We start from the raw sequence: 21,170 nt of genomic DNA on the forward strand, positions 1-21,170 counted from the left end.
AAGATCTTTAATAATTATTTCTAATATTTCCCTCTGACAAATGTTGAACTAACTGCTCTGTAGCTTCCCGCTTTGCACTACTTTCCTTATTGAATAAGGAGAGTGACATTCTCTGTCTTCTGATCTAATTGAACCTTGCCTGAGATCTATGGAATTTTGGAAAAGTTAAACCAATTAATCAACCAGCTCACTAGCTACTACTTTTCGTGGGTTATAATTTTGCTGGTTAAGATGAAGTCCATCAGGACCTGCAGATTTGTCAGCACACAGCTGCAATAACTTACTCTGTACCACCTCCCTAATGATTGTGATTTTCTTTAATTCCTCCTGCTCTTCCATTTCCTGATGTTTTACTGTACCTTTTACAAAGAACAAAGCAAAATATCTGTTCATTCTTCTGCCATTTCCTTAATTTTCCTGTATTAATTTCCCAAACTCACCTTCTATAGCACTAATTTTACTTTTGCGAATTCTTTTTCTGTTTAAACAGAGACACAATTTTGCTAGCTAGCTTTCTCACACGTTTTCTTTCCTTATTTCCCTTTTCGTTTTCCTCAATTTTCTTTTGATACTCTGTCCAATCTTGACTTGCCACCTCCATCTTTGCACAATCATGTGTGTTTGTTTTAAGTTTCATAGTATTGTTTATCAAAGAGTCAGTATAGGTCAGTGAGACCAAATGATAGATTAACAGCACTTAACGCGAATAAGAACTCAAAAGAATTTTGGATAACCTGAAGTTTGTGGAGTGTGCAATGTGGGAAGATGACTGGGAATGCATTGCAGATGTCAAAGGTTGCAAACAACTGTTAAGTAAATTTGTTTTGGCTAAGAAATATTTTAGATGTTTCTCCCGTCAATAACAGTGAATGATAAATACAACTTAGATATGTGAACATCTATTTGCAAAGAAAAGTGCAGATTCAAAAACTCATTCTATGCCATCCACTACATGGTTTCATCCAAAATTCAAAAAGCTTTGCAGCCCAGAAACCTTGTTCCTTTCTGGACTTTACCTTGCTCTTCTTGCCTTTGGCCTCAGTAGTTACGAGTTCCTCTTGAAGTAACTCTACACGCTTTGCCAGTTGCTGATTTCGGAACGTCAGACTATCCATTTCTTGCTGTAACTTTCTAACACTTTGGTCCTTCATTTTCAGTTCCTCCTGAGGTAAGGAAAATAAAAAATAGTCTTATTTAACTTTCACACTATGAGAACATAGAGGTGATAGAGGACTTTAAAATACCACTGCACTCCATACAGTTGCTCCTAACATTACAATACAAAACAAATACAAGGGGATGAATTAATGGAACTTCCTGAGAATTAGAATATAGGAAGCAAAGTTTAGGAGGACTGCAGGCTAATGGAGGGCAGATGATTGGAAGTCATCCAGGAGTGCACAGGGTAGTCAAATCTAGAGATGGCAAATTCACAGATGACTAGGGATCAGAGTTTCCTTACAAAATTGGAACACAACAGATTAAGACTTAAAATGTTGACGGAGGAAATGTATACTTTTCCTGCATTGAATGCCAGCCAACAATGTGATAATTTAGTCACAATGGACGGGATACGTGAGGTAGTCAGGAAATAGAGCTGAACTTGTTTTTGGATGTCAGAGGGGGCCGTATGCAATGACAGGTATCAAGGACAGATCTTTAGCAGACTGTAATTACAATGCAAGATCAAGAAGGGAAGCCATTGTCAATCATATCAAAGGCGGTGACTGGATAAAAAGTGTGGCCCAAACTAAGGACAGAGGTGGAAAGGAAGAGGATGATGTGGTCAATCATGTCAAAGACTACAGACAAATCTAAAAGGACAAGGAAGGATAGTTCACTATGTTTACATTCAGATTTTGTGAATTTGACAGAAACTTGCATTGTGGCAAGTTGGAAAGAGATTGGAGGTGCTCAAACTTGCAGGAAAGATCTACACAATAGAAGCAGCATTTTCAAGGACTGTAGAGAAGATGGAGATTGGATGGTACTTTATAAGGACTGAGGGTGACAAAGGGTTTTTTTTTATTTGAGATATATGGTGACAGCAGGGAACCAGAGAAGGGATTGTACCTTAGGAGTGAGAATAATAGCAGCTAACTTGGGGACCAAGAAGGAAAATGGAGAAATTTGTAGTTTAGCAGAATAGGGTCAACAGAATAGGAATGGGATCTCAAACAACTCAAAGAAGGTACAAGGGGAAATAGGAAAGAAACTAGAGAAATTGAGAATTCGGGAATAATCATGGAGGAAGTATGACTAAGCTAAAAAGGCAAAGGAAGGAAACCAACAGCAAAATGGTCTTGATCTTAGTGATAGAGATGTCTATGAGCTCCCTTCACTTGCTGTTGAAGGGAGGGAGTGGAGGAAACAGGATACAAGGGCATTAAAAAACGCAATAGAGGAAAAATGATGGGAATTATCTTTGAATTTCAGGATAATTATGGTATTGAGTATTCTTGAAAGATGAGAGCAGAAATTGAGTGCTTTACAATGGTTCAGCTAGTTCGCTCCTTATATCTCTCACCTGTGAGGACCCTCCCTCTCCAACAGGAAAAAGACTCCTAATCAGAATAGAGCATAGTATGAAGATATTTATAAAGTTCTTTCCCATTGCTTAGTACAATAGAATATGCCATTCAAAACAGCAGGAGTGTAAATTAAGTAAAATTTAATAAAATATAGATAGAACCTCTATCATTAAGTTGCTTTAAAGGAGCAAAGTGTTATATAAAAAATGAGATATTCATGCAAGGAAACATTAGAACAAATTATCAAAATCTCAGTCAAAAGGATTAAGTTTGAGGAGTGTCTTGAAGGAAGGTGAGGCATATATCTGAAGGGATTAGGAAGGCAATTAGTTGTTATGGAATTGGAGGTTAGTTAGGCAGCTGAAGGAATGTCACCAATGGTAGAAGAATTAAAACCAGGGATGCTCAGTAGGTCAAAATTAGAAAAGCACAGATACCATAGAGGGATGTGGGGCTGGAGGTGCTTACAAGAGTTAGGGTGGGGCAAGACTGTAGAGTTATTTAAAAGTAACAAGAATTTTTAAATCACAGCATTGTTTGACCAGGAACTAATCTAGTTTGGGTAAAAGATGAATAGGACTTGGTGAAACAAAATCCAGGCAAAGTTTTGGGGTGGCTTCCATTTGATAGATGTAGAATAAGAGGTACCAGCCAAGAGTTTCAATCATTTACTCAGAATTAAGTTATCAAATAACAGACTGAAAAAATTACATGTACATAATTTCCCAAGAACAGGCTTTCATGGCACCATTTTCTCAATCCAAATCTAATTTTAGTTCAAGAGTCAACAAACAGAGGAGAGCGGGCTGTGACCCAAAGTGAATCAGATCAGGTGTCCATCGACAATGCTCCATGAGAACATATTTGATTCACAACAATGCTTGCGATAAATGGGGGTTAGTGGCAAAGAAAGCAAAATAAATAAATCGTAAAAGTTGCATAGAACTTGGTCACAAACTCAATCAAGAGCTAACAAATTTCTGCAATAAATTGAAACAAAAAAAAACCGCAGATGTTAGAAATAAGAAATAAATACAGAAATTTCTGGCAAAATTCAGCAGGTCTGGGAGCATCAGTGGGGAAAAAAGCAGAGCTAATGTTTCAAGTCCAGATGAAGAAGAGTCACCAGACTCAAAATGTTAACTCTGCTTTCTCCTCACAAATTTCTGTAATGTTTTGAATTTCCAGATTTCCAGGTTAGAAAAAGAGTCACCAAAATTGCATTAACACAAAAACAACATTTAAAAATTGTTTATGTATCTTTCACAGCATGATCTCACAATAACAATCGATCAACCAGATAATTTGTTTTAGCGATATTGTTTGAGGGATAAACATTGGCCAGTACACCAGAGAAACCTCCGTGCTGGTCCATGTTTGCATGGATCTTCTGTATTTTATGTTCTTCCTGCTCTCTTCTATCTCTCCTGTCCAACAAATATTCATTGTATATTTTAGGCAATGAATTGATTTATAATTTGAATATAATTTATATCAGGTCAACTTGAATTTAACTATAGAGAATTGGTCTTGAGTTAAGTGAATTGCTATACTTGCAATTTTCTCATTTATATTACTTGATAGTTTTTCATAAAATCAAGTCAAGAAAGTTGATTTGGAAGATGCAATTGTGTTTGTTTGAAAACGTGTTTGGACATGTTGTGACATGCCTTCATGCAGATGAGACTTTAGTCTGGGCATTCTGGCCCAGAGGTAGGGACATTGCCACTGCATTACAGGAACCTGGATATCATACAATAATGCACAAGCTTTAAAATAAATTATTTAAATACTGGAACCCCACAATAGTCCTGCTTAGCAGAAACATTTAAACATATTTCATTTAGGTTAAAAACAACAAAATTTGATCCGGAAGGCAAACATCAAATCTTGCAACATGACTACATTTGTACCTCTCAGATGCAAGATATTCTCAACATTACCTTTAAAGATGCACCTTGGCCTTGTTCATCTACAACAGCCTTCTTCAGTACTTGGTTCTGAGCACGCAGCTAAAATATTTCAAAAAGTTAATATTTTACCATCGGAGTATACAGCAATAATTTCAGTAAACATTAAGTTGACAAGTTACAAAATAGATTTAATTTCTCATGTAGCAAGTAATTCCACAGATGGTGACAATATTAAAGATAAAATCAATGTTACAAATAGCTTTCACAAATAATTCCTTTCAGCTGTAATACAAATTGTGCAAAACAAATTATCAATCTACTTGCAGAGTTTTCTATCATTTCCCTTCAATTTGCATATCTTGAATCATTTCTCAATTTGAACAGAAGGTCAATAATCCGTACAAATTTCTTTCAATGCTTTGAGTCACACTTAGGAACTGCATAATCTAAGAGTGGACATACAATTAACTCATTTAGCCATTATAATATAAGCAAATTATTCCGGATGCTGGAATCTGAAACCAAAAGAGAAAATGCTGGAAAATCTCAGCAGGCCTGGCAGCATCTGTAAGGAGAGAAAAGAGCTGACGTTTTGAGTCTAACTGACCCTTTGTCAAAGCTGTCTCATTCAGCCATTCTCTTTCCAATGGCATGGCCAAAAATCAAGAACTCACCTTGTTGGGGAAAAATCATGAACCCAACTTACCACAGAATGTAATATCAAACCTACTGTTCCAAATATCCTTGATCCAACATACAGCTCAGTGTAAATCTATTTGAAGATTTAGCAATTTGCTCAAGTCACACAATTCATTGTCTCCAAACAAATCCAGCAAGTAATAAAGAAATTACTTTGTGATATTGCCCTGTCAGGCAGAATTAACATTTAGTCTATTTAAGTGAAAATATAATACATTGCTCTATAATGTGCAACTCAATTTGCAGAGAGGGCTTCTTCAACATCTCAAATTGCTCTCATCATTATCCAACTGCTGAAATCGGTACCTTCACACTAGCGTTACTTAATCCAAGACACACCCATGTTTGAATGTGTTTTGACAGTTCAGATAAACATACTACAAACCTTAATTCTAAAGAAAGGAATAATACACCAAACGTTAGGAAGTTGTGTCTTTAGAGATGATATCCCATTTCCAGCATTTAAATTGTGTTCTTCCTACATAGTCCACCATACACCAAAAAGGCTCATAAGTAGCATAAACCTAATTTAGCGGTGATTTATTATGAACAAGATGTTTTGCGATTTCCAGTCTGTTTCAATACTGTATAAGCTAATGTCAAAGAAACCAAATCAGTTTTGGCAAAATACGCATGCATTTCCATAGTGATTCGAACTGGAAGACAGTTTGTTCCAAATTTACGGTATATCTCCGGGAATAAAAAAAGAGAAATAGTGATGAGAAACAAAACAGAAATCAGCACACCAGACAAACAGACACACCTTGGAGTACTCCTGTGCAAGTTTCTGATACTTGGCATGCAAATCTGCAGCCATGGTCAGCAAGTGGCTGAAGCCTGTGGGGGAAGCGGTGCTTAGGAGGGGCAGCTAAAGCCTGTCACATCACTTGGGGCGAGCAGGGCGGGGGATTCGAGCTTCGTCTCTCTCACATAGGCAGCGACATCAAGATAATGCTGTTTTTCGGGGGATGGAAGAAGAGAGCCAGCGACCGACTGCCACTAAGTGAGATGCAGTTTGTTCCTTCGACCTCTCCACCCTCCCTGCAACTGATATAACTGACCCTTCGGCCCGTCAGTCTGAGAACAGTCCCTCCACCCTGGACCAATTGTACAGAACGTGAAGAATTCGCGTTTCTTTTTTTGTGATGTGACGTTGGAGCTTTTGCCTCAGCCAGCGCCCATCAGAGTAAGGGTTAAAAGGAGTTCTTTCCTCCGGCCAAACCGGAAAATAGGCGACAACTACGACAGACGGACCCGGTTTCAGGCCCACTTCCACCTTGGCAACGACCACTTCCGGCTCCGCGAGAGGCTTCAAAAGGCCGACGCGCAAACTCGCCGCGACGTCAACGCGCCCGGCGACGTCGCCCTAGCAACGGGACCACGTGAGACGCGGTGGCTGCGCGGCCGGTCCCCACTTGACGAGCGAGGGTGCGCGACGGGGCCAAGTCAGTTGTCATGGCAACAAGCTAGCGGCGGCTGAATCCAAGGTAACTTCAAAATAAAATGCAACAAACAAATCACTGAAAAGGTTTTTAAGAGAGCGCACCGATCCCGCAAGTGTGAAATCCAAACCGCAAAGTTTTTGAAAATGTCTACGAGGTGAGTTAAATTGTGAAAGAAGAATTTAATTCAAAAGAGTTGTTGATATGAACTTAAGACCAATATTGCAACAAACTGTAAATCGCAAGCCATCTTATTCACAATAAGTCACTGCTAAATATTGTTTGCTACTTTTAAGCCGTTCGATCGTTCATATTGACAGGTAAATTAAGCTGTGAAAGGAGAGAATAACTCAAACGAGTTGCTGAGTGGTGGCTTTCTTTTATTGGCGTAGGAATTTTGCTTTTTTCAATTATTTGCTGTTTTGTTATACTTTAAATACAAATACATCAGATTTAATTTATTGCCAGTTCCTTATTGGTGAACAGTGATATCCGTCAATATACATTTTTGTTGAAGTTTGTTCATTATTAGTCGTAGGTTTTCCTGGACTTCACAAATAGAGAGTCAGTGCCATTGAAATTCGAGAAAAAAAAGGCCTTCGCTGTTTTTCGTCCGCACATTTGTTTTTGGTTACCAGGATTCGATTTGTTGATAAGAAATAAAAACTGCGTACAGGAAAACAGAGTTAATATTTCAAGTCAGTGATGTTCATTCCGCACTGCAAAGTGTTAAATTTGTTAAAATTAACCGTTGCTGATAAGTTGAGATACAAAAACTTAATTTAAAATAAATTCAACAGCAGTTAAACAAAATAAGGATGGAGGGTCAGGTGATGTGTTGTTCCAGCATGATGTGCGGGCTGGTGGACCCTGTAAGAAATGGAGAAGAGTGTTGTTTTCGCAAAAGGATAGTGATAATAAGCTTAAGTGTAGTGCTGATAAATCGAGTGTAAAGGGCAGTTGCAGACAATGATTAAATTAGCAAGCACTAGGGAAATGTATAATTGGGTACTAACTTTAGTGCATAATTATTCTAGTAAATAATTTCTTTCATCATGATAGTTTAAATAATTTAGTCTCAGCAAAATAGCTGAGTTAGCTGAAACACATAAACTAGGCAAGAAAAGACACATTGTTAAAATGTATATTCAGGAATGGAATGAACAATGGAAGATGTTACAAGCAAAACAGATAAAGTGAAAGGAACATCAAGATCCAAGTTAAGCAGAATCTTCCTTATGTCAGCACTTACAGAGGGAAGGGTCGCCAACTTGGAGAAGGGGGGGGGGAATAATAAGAGCGGATCACAAGTTAGTCAGAGAATAAAGTTGATTGGGTAATGTAAGAGTCCTGAAGAAGGGTTTATGCCCGAAACGTCGATTCTCCTGTTCCTTGGATGCTACCTGACCTGCTGTGCTTTTCCAGCAACACATTTTTCAGCTAATGTAAGAGTCAGAAGAGGTGACCTCACGGAGCTCAATTGTATAACTGTGTACTAGTTTGAATGTTCATTGCTCATTTGCCTCTGCATTTGATGCCCTTTCTTGCAAGATCATAGAATAAATAGTCTTGTTTCCAGTTTTGGTGGTCTCGTCTAAATTTTATTAAAACGTAATAGTTTCTAACAGATTTGGGGGCTCGTCCAGGATCCCAAGCTCCGGTTGCTCGGCATTTTTGGGAAAAGGGAGAAGGTGCACCTTGCTGATTTCGGCGGTCTCTAGTTTCCCTCCATGCCATGGTGACTTGGGCAAGCGTGATCCGGACTGGGAGACCCTGGAAACAAGACGGGCAGACGCGGCGGGTTCGGTCAGGTAACTCTTGTGTGCACAAGACCCGGGTAAGAAAGGTCTTAAAAGATTTATCCGGGTGACCGGGGTAGGCAGCGGTACTTGCTACCAGTTGGATATATCGGGGGATCCAGGGGACCGGGGTAGGCAGCAGTCGTTACTGCTGCCAGTTGGATATATCCGGGTGACCGGCAGCAGTAGTTGCTGTTGCCAGGTGGATATATCCGGGGTTACGGACGACCGGGTTAGGCGAATCCGGTCGATCAGTGTCGGCAGCAGTAATTGCTGCCAGGTGGATATATCTGGGAATTGCCGCGGGACAGGGCACGCTGAAACGACCAGCTAACTCTGTGCACAGACCAAGGTAAAGAAAATGGACCTTTAAGTATTGCCTTGGTGGTTGGGGACATACGAGAAGTACGAGGAATTCGCAACATATAAAATAAAGTATTTAATTGGCTAGATTAATCTGACGAGTAAGGTGTCTACCTGATTCAACCACCCAGCCTTAGACCGGTTGTTAAGAAGGGAAATCCCCCACCCGAAGGTCAGGACCCTGAAGTGGGTGTGGAAGAAGGTGACACCGGACCTCAGTCAGGTTAATTAAGTTACATAAAGAAACGGCCGAGTATTAAAATCGGAAATAAGAATAGTTGTGTAAGTGTCGAAGGAGACATGAGAGGGACGTCCGAGGACCACATCCCAACGGACAGTCCTTTGGAAAAATGTTAAGAGGTTGGAAGTACAATCCTCGGACGCGAGGAAAGGATAAAAAACAAATGATAAAATGTCAATGAAAAACAGCCTTACAATCAGGAGGAATCAGATTATGCTTCGTGTCAGAAGGGCTAGTAGCTGAAGGGCTACTGAGGGTACACTACGTAACTAACTTTTATAGCCAGACATTCAGAAAAATATTCAAAAGCTAGAGGAGTCGTTGCGGGAAGCTGAAAGTGTCTGTGAGATACGGTGTCTGTGTGTGTGTGTGTGTGTGTGTGTGTGAGAGAAAAAAGCTGTACAGCTAACAGAAAGTTTAACCCTTTGTGGTTCGGTTTGAATGCACATTTTTTTTGTTGGTGATTGAATGTTTGTGCTTTGCTCCCTGGAGCTTGAGATCTGGTACTGTTTTGAATCTGATTTCTATTATGGAAATTTTAACGTGATTTTTTTTAAGGTTAAGGATTTTACAGATTATGAAATAAAATGTTAACTCCAGCTCTTTTTACAGGTCATGACTGCCTTACTATCAGTTTCTAACTAATCTCTTTTATCCTTACATAAAAGCGATTTATGGAGGACAGTTGAAGTCTCAGTTCAACATTAGATTGTAATAAATCAAAAAAAATCCTATGGTTAAGATCGGTGACCTTGGATTCGGCCATTATTCATGCATTAGAAGTTTTTTTTTAAACTTGAATAGACAAACCCTTTTTAAGGCAGCTCTGGTTATCTTACGACCTATAGCATTGTAATTGAGCAATGACTAGTCAGGACTACTTAAGAAAAACTAATATTGGATTTAAATAAAGGGACTAAAACTGGGTAATTATAGTGGATTTCAAAGTTGGGAACTGTATGCATTTTACATTTTAAATATTAAACACTGAATAAATGAATTTATAACATATAAATATATATTTACATGTAAGATTCCAAAATGTATAGTTAGGAACAGCTTTAAAGTAAGACCAGCATAAATTGATAAATTGTATTTGAAATATTGCAATCTTTTTTAAAAAACATCAAGGTCTAAACAAAACATTAGGTGATGAGGAATGGCCATGAGGTGGCCCTAAAGCTGTTCAGATTGTTAAATTGGCTTAGCAATTGATCTGGAAACGTAACATGAGAAGCAGAAACAGAAGGCAAAAATAATGATAGCCACGGTTGATGAGGTAATAAAGAAAAGGACAAAACTAAAAGGAGAAGGAAACCGGAATGGTGGCGGGCAGCATGTTGAAAATAAAGGGAGGAGAAGGGATCGGGGAGGAGATGTTAAGGGATCTGGTAGACAGGAACAAGGATCAAAGTGGAAATCCCCACAGGCGGGATGTTATTACTGTGGAAAGACAGGTCACTTTCTAATAGACCCCATTGTGGTTCCCAGTGACCATGTCTGTAGTATGTGGAGTGTGGAGAAACAGAGGAATCTTGGTGTTCAAGCACATAGACCCCTCAAAATTGTCACACAAGTGGATAAGGTTGTTAAGAAAGCATATGGTTTTTGCCTTTCGTTAACAGGGGAATCGAGTTTAAGAGCTGCGAGGTTTTGCTACAGCTCTGCAAGTCCCTGGTGAGAACATTGGAATATTGTGTCCAGTTCTGGTCGCCCTACTATAGAAAAGATACAGAGGCTTTGGAGAGGTTGCACAGAAGGTTTACCAGGATGCTGCCTGGACTGAAGGGCTTGCCTTATGAAGAGAGGTTGACTAAGCTCGGACTTTTCTCTCTGGAGAGAAGGAGGAAGAGAGGTGACCTGATCGGGGTTTACAAGATAATGAGAGGAATAAATAGAGTCAATAGCCAGAGACTTTTCCCCAGGACAGGATTGACTGGCATGAGGGCTCATAGTTTAAGATATTAGGAGAAAGGTATAGAGGGGATGTCAGAGGAAGGTTCTTTACGCAGAGAGTTGTAAATGCATTGCCAGTGGTGGTGGTGGAAGCAGAGCCATAAGGGACATTTAAGCAACTGCTGGACATGCACATGGATAGCAGTGAATTTAGGGGTGCGTGGGTTAAGTTATTTTATTTTATATTAGGATTAATCCTCGGCACAACATCATTAGCCAAATGGCCTGTTCTATGCTGTACTTTTCTATGTTCCGTGTTCTAAATGTTGGTTGCTGTAAGAACTCTGGCTCAGAGTCAGTGAACTGGAGTCTGAGCTTCAAACATTACAGCACATCAGGGAAGGGGAGAGTTACCTGGATGCTGTGTTTCAGGAGACAGTCACATTCCTTAGACTAACTAACTCAAATTCAGCCAGTGGTCAGGGATGGATAGGTGTGGCTGTGAGTAAGGCAGGCAGAGGGATCCAGGAGGTAGCATTGCAGGAGCCTCAATCCCTGTCCTTGGTCCCTGTGTATAAAGAATGGGGACTGCAAGGAGGCTGAGCCGACTGACCGCAGCACTATGGTGCAGGGAACCATTCAAGTCAGAGGGAGAGAAGGTGGTAGATGGGAATAGTATAGTTTGAGGCAAAGACACTGTGCTCTGTGACCAGAATTGAGAGTCCCAAAGGTTGCATTGCCTGCCTGGTGCTCGGGTGCAGGATATCTCATCTGGTTGCAGAGGAAGTTGGAGTGGAGGGTAAAGATCCATTGGTCGTGGTCCATGTAGGTACCAACAACATAGATAAAATGAGTGCAGAGGTTCTGCTAAGAGAGTGTGAACACCTGGGAGCTAAATTACAAAGCAGGACCAAAAAGGCAATAATCTCTGGATTACCACCTGAGCCACAAGCTAATTGGCACAGGGACAATAAGATTAAGCAAGTAAATACATGGCTCAAAGATTGGTGTGGGAGAAATGGGTTTGAATTCATGGTACACTGGCACTAGTACTGGGAAGAAGGGACCTGTTCCGATCAAATGGTCTTCATCTGAACCATGCTGGGATCAAAGGCGAGGGAGGTCTCAGTTAAAGGGGAAATTAGAAAACCCGAATTAAAGAAGGAGGTAAAAGTGCAGAACTCGAGAGGTTATTAAAATCTCTAGCACATAGGGCAAAGTGTACAGGAAGGTTTAGCAATCAAACCTAAAGCACACTGGACAAACGAATGACAAAGAGAAAAGGGACTGTTAATACAAAACTGTAGGTGTTATATCTGAATGCACGCAATATACCAAATAAGATAAATGAGTTTGTGGTGCAGATCGAAATTAGCAGGTATGATATGGTGGGCATCTTCAAAACGTGGCTGCAAGGGGATCAGGGTTCTTCAAAGATATACATCCTATTGAAAAGATAGGCAAGTCAGCAGAGGGGGTGGTTTGCCTTATTAGTAAGAAATGAAATTAAATCAATAGAAGCAAAGTTGGGTCAGATGGTATAGAATCTGTGTGGGTGGAATTGCGGAATGGTAAAGATTAAAAAAAACCATAGTTGGAGTTTTGTACAGTCCTCCAAACAGTAGTCAGGAGCTGAGGCACCAGGAGATAGAAAAGATGTGTAGGAAAGACAAAATTATGGTGATCATGGGGAATTTCAATATGCAGGTGAACTGGGAAAATTAGGTTGGTAGTGGATTGCGAGGAAAGGGATTTGTAGAATGTATGTAAGAGAGCTTTTTGTTGAAAGGTGCTATGCTGGTAAATCACAGCCAGTCAGGCAGGTGAGGAGCAGGAGAGTCTACGTTTTGAGATAAGCTCTTCATTAAGAATATTGGGGCTGAGAGATAAGTGGAAAGGAGGTGGAATTGGGGTAAGGTAGTTGGGAATACAACTGGGAATGCAATAGGTAAATGGAGATGGGGGGTGGTGTTGCCGAGAGGTTGGAAAGGAGGATGGAGCAGATAGGTGGAAGGAAGATGGACAAGTAGGACAATTCAAGAGGGCTATGCTGACTTGGAAGATTGGCTCTGGGATAAGGTGGGGGGAAAGGAAATTAAGAGATTGGTGAAATCTACATTCATCCCCTGTGGTTGGGGAGTTCCAAGACAGAAGATGAGGTGTTCTTCCTCCAGGCAATGGGTGGCTAGAGTTTGGCAGTAGAGGAGGCCCAGGACTGGAATGTCCTTGGTGGAGTGGGAGCTGGAGTTAAACTGTTCGGCCACAGGGTGGTGGGGTTGTTTAGTGATTGTGTACCAGAGATGTTCTCTGAAACATTCCACAAGTTGACATCCTGTTTCCCCATTGTAGAGGAGACCACACGAAGAGCAACGGACACAGTAGATGACATGTGCAAATGTACAGGTAAATCTCTTTTGAATGTGGAAGGATCCTTTACGGCCTTGGACAGTGTGAGTGGGGAGGTGTGGGTGCAGGTTTTGCACTTCTTGAGGTGGCAAAGGAAGGTGCTGGGAGTGAAGGGTGGGTTATTGGGAGTCGTGGAGGGAATGGTCTCTGTGTAACGCAGATAGAGTTATAGGAGATGTAGGAAATATATCCCTCGTGATGGGGTTTGTTTGTAGGTGGCGGAAATGGAAGAGGATGATACGTTGTATCTGGAGGTTGGTGTGGTGGAAGGTGAGGACCAGGGGTTTCTGTCCTTGTTGTGATTAGAGGGATTCGAGTATGGATTTGTGGGAAGTGGAGGAGATGTGCTAGAGGGCATCGTCAATCACGTGGGAGGGGAAATTGCGATCCTTGAAGGAGGAGGCCATCTGGGATATTCTATGATGGAATTGGTCCTCCTGGGAGCAGATGCCGTGAAGGTGGAGGAATTGTGAGTAAGTGATAGTGTTTTTTATAGGAGGCAATGTGAGAGGAGATGTAGTCCAGGTAGCTGGTGGATTTGAAGTAGATGTCTGTATTGAGTCCGTCACCGGAAATGTACATGGAGTGGTCCAGGAATGGGAGGGAGATGTCCGAGATAGTCCAGGTGAATTTTTTTTTTGTAAATATATTTATTAGCAAGTATTTTTAACTTTACAAACATAACAAATATCAGTATAATTAAAAGTAATCAAAACACAAATTACAATACAACTACTGTCTACTAACTACTAACCTACCCTATAATACAAAACAAACCCTAACACTGTGCAAAGCCACACCAATAAATAAGTAAATAACTAATAGATCAAAAAAAAGAAAAGAAAAAAAACACAAAATTCAGAACAGCAATGCTCGGCGCAAAGCTCCCAAACAAAGGAACGGGAGCATTGTATATATACCTGAATTAACTCAGGAGTCCGCCTCCAAGGCCCAGAGCTTGACAAACCTAACCATACTGGTTAAACAAACGCCCCAGTTAAGATAGCTGACAAATCTATATCCAAATAACTCAAGTAGGGCTGCCATGTCTTATAAAAATGGTCTGTTGTGTGGTGCACCATGTTTGTAAAAAAATTCAAGGGAATGTACTCCATAATTAATTTCTGCCATCCTTGCAAGCCTGGCAGATTCTCAGACACCCAGTTCATCAGAATATTCTTCCGTGCACAGTATGCAAGAATATTAAATAGTTTCTTCCCATGCCCGTCTAAAGATGGTTAATTCGGTAGACCTAAGAGGAGAGATATCAGGTCTACTTTGACTTCAGTCCTCAATACCCTTCCTATCTCTCCCACCACAGCACTCCAATAAACATTGAGCCTGTGGCATGTCCAGAAGCAATGGGTAAGAGTACCTATACTTATTTTACATTTGAGGCACACTGAAGATGCCCCTTTTTTAAAATTTCACCAGACTTTCTGGAGCCAGATGAGCCCTGTGCAGAACTTTTAACTGCGTAGCACATGTCCTATTACAGATTGAGATCTTTCAAGCATTCTCCCATATATTCTCCCATGTTTTAGAAGATATCTCCACTCCTAGCTCTTGCTCCCAGACCTTAATATCCTGCCAGGCCCTGCCACCCAGCAGGTGATAGAGGGCACTAACTGAAAGGGTGGAACATAGCAACAACTTCTCTGTATCGGGCTTATAGGGCTCAGTGAGAAGTGTAGTCTTCTTCTGGATGAAATCCCTAACCTGAAAAAAATGGAAAAGATCTCTGCTGGGTAACCCGTATTTGCAGCTCAGTTGCTCAAAAGACATCATAACCTCCCCCTCAAACAAGTCGCCCATAACTGAGTGGTCCATAACTGTCCTCATCTTATCCATGAACAACAGGATAATAAGACAGCACTTTGCCTGGGAGGCCTCAATATGCAGCCATGTTGAGTTTGGATTGTTACCTACACAATCACAGACAAAGGACAGCAGGGAACTCAATTGATACCTCCTGATGTCTGGGAAATCAACTCTTCCCCATCCTTGAAGTAACTGCAATATAGTAAGTTTGATGAGGGGTCACCCACGATGCCAGACAAAGGAACCAAACCATCCCATAAGCTTCCGCAGCGTTGACCTGGGAAACATTATAGGGAGCATACGCATGGGATAAAGCAAACAACAAAGAACATTCATCTTACTGAGAGATATTTGGCCCAGCCATGAACTTGGAAGAGCCTCCCATCTCTGGAGATCTCGTCTAATATTGTCGAGCAAGTGAGCAAAGTTAGTCCGAAATAACAGATCAAACTTGGGGGTAATAAAAATGCCTAGATATGGGAACCCTGCCCGTGACCACTTAAAAGGGAACATCCTTCAAATTCTATCACATTCTGAAGGTTCCCCAAAGGCATTGCCTCCGATTTTGCAAAGTTAATCTTATATCCTGAAATAGCCCCAAATGAATTGATACAATGTATCAAATAGGATACGGAGGTCATCGGGTTCAATAAAAACAGAAGGACATCATCCAAATACAATGTAATCTTGTGTGCCCTTGATCCCACTTCTGGAGTGGTTATGTGGACATGCTGACGAATGGCCTCTGCCAGCGGCTCTATCACCAATGTAAACAACAACAGTGAGAGAATGCAGCCTTGCCAACTACCCCTACCGGTCCTAAAACTCCCAGACTTCACCCTGTTGGTGATAACCGTGGTCAGAGGGTGGCCCTCCACCCACCTAGCAAAAACCCCACCCAACCCAAACTGTTCTAAGACATAAAAAAAACACGGTCATTCCACCCGGTCAAATGCTTTCTCTGCATCTAAAGAAATCACCAACCCCTGAATCAATCGTTGCTGACAAACTTGGATCATATTCAGCAACCTTCTAATATTATTAGAGGAGCTACGGCCCCTTATAAAGCCTGTCTGGTCCTCTTTAACAATATGGGGCAATACCTTTCCAATCTCAGCACCAGGATCTTGGACAGAATCTTGAAATCTGAATTTAATAGAGAGATGGACCTGTATGAAGCACAATCCTCAGGAACTTTTCCCTTCTTAAGAATTAAGGAAATATTAGCTTCTCTCAAAGATGGTGATAGGCATTCATGCATATAGGAGTGATTGTACATCTCCAACAATGGCCCTGACAGAATCCCTATGAACTCCTTATAAAACTCACCTGGGAGACGATCAGGGCCAGGCGCTTTCCCACTCTGAAGTTGCCTAGCCGCCTCCTGTATTTCCTGAACTGTCAACGGGGCATGAAGGAGAGAGGCCTGTTCCAAGGTTACCCTTGGGAGGTCCTGGTTCTTAAAAAAGGTCTCCATTTTAGCCCTCCTGTCCTCGCAACCTTCAGACTGATACAATTCAGAGTAAAAGCTCCGAAAAGCCTCATTAATCTTTTTAGCATCATATGTAAGGACCCCAGGCGTTATCTCTGATTGCAGTAATGGATTGGGGAGCACGCTTTTTCCTAGTCAGGTATGCTAAATACTTCCCTGGCCTATCCCCATATTTGAACAGCCTTTGTCCAGCAAAAGCAAGTTCTTTCTTTGTGTTTTGTGTCAGTATTGAATTCAAGGCAGCCCGGAGGGCCATGATCCGCTGTAGCTTAGTCACTGAAGGCTGCACAAAATATGCCACCTTGGTGAATTTCAACCATGTCTCAAGTAGGGGCTGCTGTTCCTCCTTCTGTTGTTTCCGGCTCGCCGAACAGGAAATAGCTAATCCCCTAGCAAAGACCTTAGCAGTCTCCTGTAGCATAGACATACTACTAGCTGTGCCTGAGTTGATAGTCAGGAATTCCTGAAACTCCTTCAAAAAGTATTCCTCAAATTTGGAATCCTTAAGGAGAAAAGGGTCCAAATGCCAGTGCCGCAAGCCTAACCCTTCACTCTTGGCCTTAACCTCCAAATATACCGCCGCATGATCAGAGATAGCTATATTCCCAATTTTACGACCCATAATCGAATCCAGAAGGGCCAAGGTAGCCAGAAAGAGGTCAATCCTCATGTGACATTTATTTGGGTTTGAAAAAAAAGGTGAAGTCCCTGCCGGTAGGGTGAAGACATCTCCAAATATCCACCAGCCGCAACTCCTCACATAAGTCAACCACCTGCTTGGCCTGCGAAGAAATAGTTGGGGGCCCACAAGACATCCTGTCCACTGTCGGATCCAAAAGACAATTAAAATACCCCCCCCCCCCCCACAATAATGTGCCATGTTCCAAAAGCACTCAACTTAGAGAAAGCACTAATCAAAAATTTGAGGGGATGCACCAGAGGACAGTAGACATTTAAAATGCCATATTCCTCCCCATGTATCAGGGCTTTAAGTATCACAAACCGTCCCTGCTCATCTTTCACCTGCTCTAATAATGTGAACGGAAGATTTTTCTGAATAAGTACTGCCACTCTCCTACTTTTAGTAGTAAAGGATGAAAAGAATACCCAGTCATAACCCCCCTGTTGTAATTTCAGGTGTTCCCCATCATCAAGATGGGTTTCCTGCAACAAAGCGATATTAACCCTTTCCCTCCTAAAGTGAGAAAGCACTTTTTTCCTTTTAACAGGCAAATGACTTCCCTTAATGTTCCAGGTGCATCATTTAATAAGACACTTAGCCATGACACTTAGTCAGAGACCCTTGAACCCCTCGATCGAAAAACCCTGCTTACAACGCGCCAAGCAGAAGTAAATGAAGACTCATAGAGTCGAAGACTTATATATCCAAAAACTACTCCATCATAACATTAAACAACTATTAGTCCAGGTGAATTTGAGGTCAGGGTTGAAGAAGTTGGTGAAGTTGATGAACTGTTCAACCTCCTCACGGGAACATGAGATGGCACCAATACAATCATCAATGTAGCAGAGGAAAATGTGGGGAAGGGTGGCGGTGTAGCTGCGGAAGATGGACAGTTCCACGTACCCGATGAAGAGACAGGCATATCTGGGGCTCATGCGAGTGCCCATGGCTACCCCTTTTGTCTAGAGGTGGTGGGAGGATTCAAAGGAGAAATTGTTGAGGGTGAGGACTAGTTCAGTCAATTGGATGAGTATGTCAGTGGAAGGGTACTTGTTGGGTTGGCAGGAGAGGAAGACATGGGGGGCTTGGAGGCCTTCGCCATGGCGGGTGGATGTGTACAGGCACTGGATGTCCATGGTGAAGATGAGGAGTTGGGTGCCGGAGAAACCTGGAGGAGGTGGAGGGCATGGGTGGTGTCCTAAACATATGTGGGGAGACCCTCTCATTCCTGATGAAAAGCATATGCTCAAAATGTCGACCTTTCTGCTCCTCAGTTGCTGCCTGACCAGCTGTGCTTTTCCAGCACCACACTTTTCAACTCTGATCTCCAGCATCTTCAGTCCTCACTTTCTTCAAAATGGCTATTTGGAGCAGCTTGTGATGGAGCCCACTAGGGAACAGTGTGACGAAGCTGTTCCTTTAACAAGAGAGATTGTAAATGACAGACTCTGAAAAGTTTGAAGAGTGAAGGGTTTTAGGGCTAATTTGCTAATAGCTAACAGATACTGCCTCAGGCAGAAGGCTTTTAAGTTTATATTTTAAAATTCGTATAATGAAAGGCGAGTGCCCAGTTCTTTCAGCTCAGTGTTTCTCTCGTTTGGGTTTTTAGCAGCAGTAGTTGTGAGGACAAGCGGCTGGAAGCAAGTTCAGGCTAGTTCTCCTCTCTGACCTCTCTCCTGTAAGGACTTGTTTGATTTCATCTTTTGTGCCAAGGGGTGTTTATGGAGATTGTCGCAAGTATTCTGGAACAGCATCATTAAGTTGGGATAGTCTGTTGGGTTTTCATATAGGATAGGTGATTCAGTATTCTGTTTTCTGTTCTTTGTGTTTTGTTCAGTAATCTTGTAAATAAATTCTGTTTTGTTTAAAACTAAGTAGTTTAACCAGCTGATTCTCTCCTGGAATATCCACTGTAGACTTGCTTAAAACAACTAGCAAACGTAGGGTCTGGGCTATCTTCTTGAAATGTTTTGAGGGGTCTGGCCTGGTCCATAACGACAGGCAAAACTGGATTTAGTGTTGTGCAATGAGGCAGAGTATTGAGTACAGGAGTTGGGAGGTCATGTTCTAGCTGTACAGGACATTGGTTAGGCCACTGTTGGAATATTGCATGCAATTCCGATCTCCTTCCTATCGGAAAGACATTGTGAAACTTGAAAGGGTTCAGAAAAGATTTACAAGGATGCTACCAGGATTGGAAGATTTGAGCTATAGGGAGAGGCTAAACAGGCTGGGGCTGTTTTCCCTGGAGCATCGGAGGCTGAGGGGTAATCTTGTAGAGGTATACAAAATTATGAGAGGCATGGATAGGGTAAGTAGGCTTTTCCCTGGGGTTGGGGATTCCAGAACTAGAGGGCATAGGTTTAGGGTGAGAGGGGAAAGGTATAAAAGATATGGGGAAACGTTTTCACACAGGGGGTGGTACGCGTATGGAATGAGCTTTCAGAGGAAGTGGTGGAGGATGGTACAATTGCAACATTTAAGAGGCATTTGGGTGGGTATATGAATAGGAAGGGTTTGGAGGGATATGGGCCGGGTGCTGGCAGGTGGGACTAGATTGGGTTGGGGTATCTGGTCGATATGGATGGATTGGATTGTAGTAAGATGCTAGAATCCATTGTGAATGATGAGATATCTGAATACTTGGAAGTGTATGGTAAAATAGCATGGTTTCATCAATGAGAGGTCAAGCCTGACAAATTTACGAAAATTCGTTGAAGAAGTAATGGGCAGTTTAGACCAAGGAGAGCAAATGGATGTTATCTACCTGGACATTTACTATAAACCGACTGACTCCCACAGCTATCTAGACTACACCTCCTCCCACCCTGCCCCCTGTAAAAATGTCATCCCATATTCCCAATTCCTTCGTCTCCGCCGCATCTGCTCCCAGGAAGACCAGTTCCAATACCGTACAACCCAGATGGCCTCCTTCTTCAAAGACCGCAATTTCCCCCCAGACGTGATCAACAGTGCTCTCCACCGCATCTCCTCCACTTCCCGCTCCTCCGCCCTTGAGCCCCGCCCCTCCAATCGCCACCAGGACAGAACCCCACTGGTCCTCACCTACCACCCCACCAACATCGTATCATCCGTCGTCATTTCCGCCACCTCCAAACAGACCCCACCACCAGGGATATATTTCCCTCCCCTCCCCTATCAGCGTTCCGAAAAGACCACTCCCTCCATGACTCCCTTGTCAGGTCCACACCCCCCACCAAGCCAACCTCCACTCCAGGCACCTTCCCCTGCAACCGCAAGAAATGCAAAACTTGCACCCACACCTCCCCCCTTACTTCCCTCCAAGGCCGCAAGGGATCCTTCCATATCCGCCACAAATTCACCTGCACCTCCACATACATCATTTACTGCACCCGATGTGGCCTCCTCTATATTGGGGAGACAGGCCGCCTAATTGCGGAACGTTTCAGAGAACACCTCTGGGACACCCGGACCAACCAGCCCAACCATCCCGTGGCTCAACACTTTAACTCCCCCTCACACTCCACCAAGGACATGCAGTTCCTTGGACTCCTCCATCGCCAGACCATAGCAACACGTCAGCTGGAGGAAAAGCGCCTCATCTTCCGCCTAGGAACCCTCCAACCACAAGGGATGAACTCAGATTTCTCCAGTTTCCTCATTTCTCCTCCCCCCACCTTGTCTCAGTCCCAACCCTCGAACTCAGCACCACCTTCCTAACCTGCAATCTTCTTCCTGACCTCTCCGCCCCCACCCCCACCCCCACTCTGGCCTATCAGCCTCACCTTAACCTCCTTCCACCTATCGCATTTCCAATGCCCCTCCCCCAAGTCCCTCCTCCCTACCTTTCATCTTAGCCTGCTGGATACACTTTCCTCATTCCTGAAGAAGGGCTCATGC

At 42.3% G+C, this 21,170-nt stretch overlaps 1 protein-coding gene and 1 long non-coding RNA gene across 5 annotated transcripts in view; one reads left to right on the forward strand and one right to left on the reverse strand.

The window, feature by feature from the left end:
• ppp1r21 (protein phosphatase 1, regulatory subunit 21) overlaps window positions 1–6,448 on the reverse strand; it is a 105,645-nt gene extending 99,197 nt beyond the window's left edge. For 2 of the 3 annotated variants that reach the window (XM_072580601.1, XM_072580602.1), the window contains exons 1-3: window positions 5,907–6,448; window positions 4,475–4,543; window positions 1,017–1,163 (exon numbers count right to left, since the gene is read on the reverse strand). In XM_072580601.1, coding sequence (XP_072436702.1) covers window positions 1,017–1,163; window positions 4,475–4,543; window positions 5,907–5,960 — 270 coding nt within the window. In that variant the 5' untranslated portion in view covers window positions 5,961–6,448. The remainder of the gene's footprint in view (window positions 1–1,016; window positions 1,164–4,474; window positions 4,544–5,906) is intronic. The other variant, XM_072580600.1, reaches the window with a different exon arrangement.
• The window catches only part of LOC140482880 (uncharacterized), a 111,753-nt gene continuing 96,995 nt past the window's right edge, over window positions 6,413–21,170 (forward strand). For both annotated transcript variants that reach the window (XR_011961800.1, XR_011961801.1), the window contains exon 1: window positions 6,413–6,742. This is a non-coding gene — a long non-coding RNA (uncharacterized lncRNA). The remainder of the gene's footprint in view (window positions 6,743–21,170) is intronic.

The sequence above is a fragment of the Chiloscyllium punctatum genome, chromosome 11 (assembly GCF_047496795.1).
Source record: "Chiloscyllium punctatum isolate Juve2018m chromosome 11, sChiPun1.3, whole genome shotgun sequence".
Taxonomy (NCBI): Eukaryota; Metazoa; Chordata; class Chondrichthyes; order Orectolobiformes; family Hemiscylliidae; genus Chiloscyllium; species Chiloscyllium punctatum.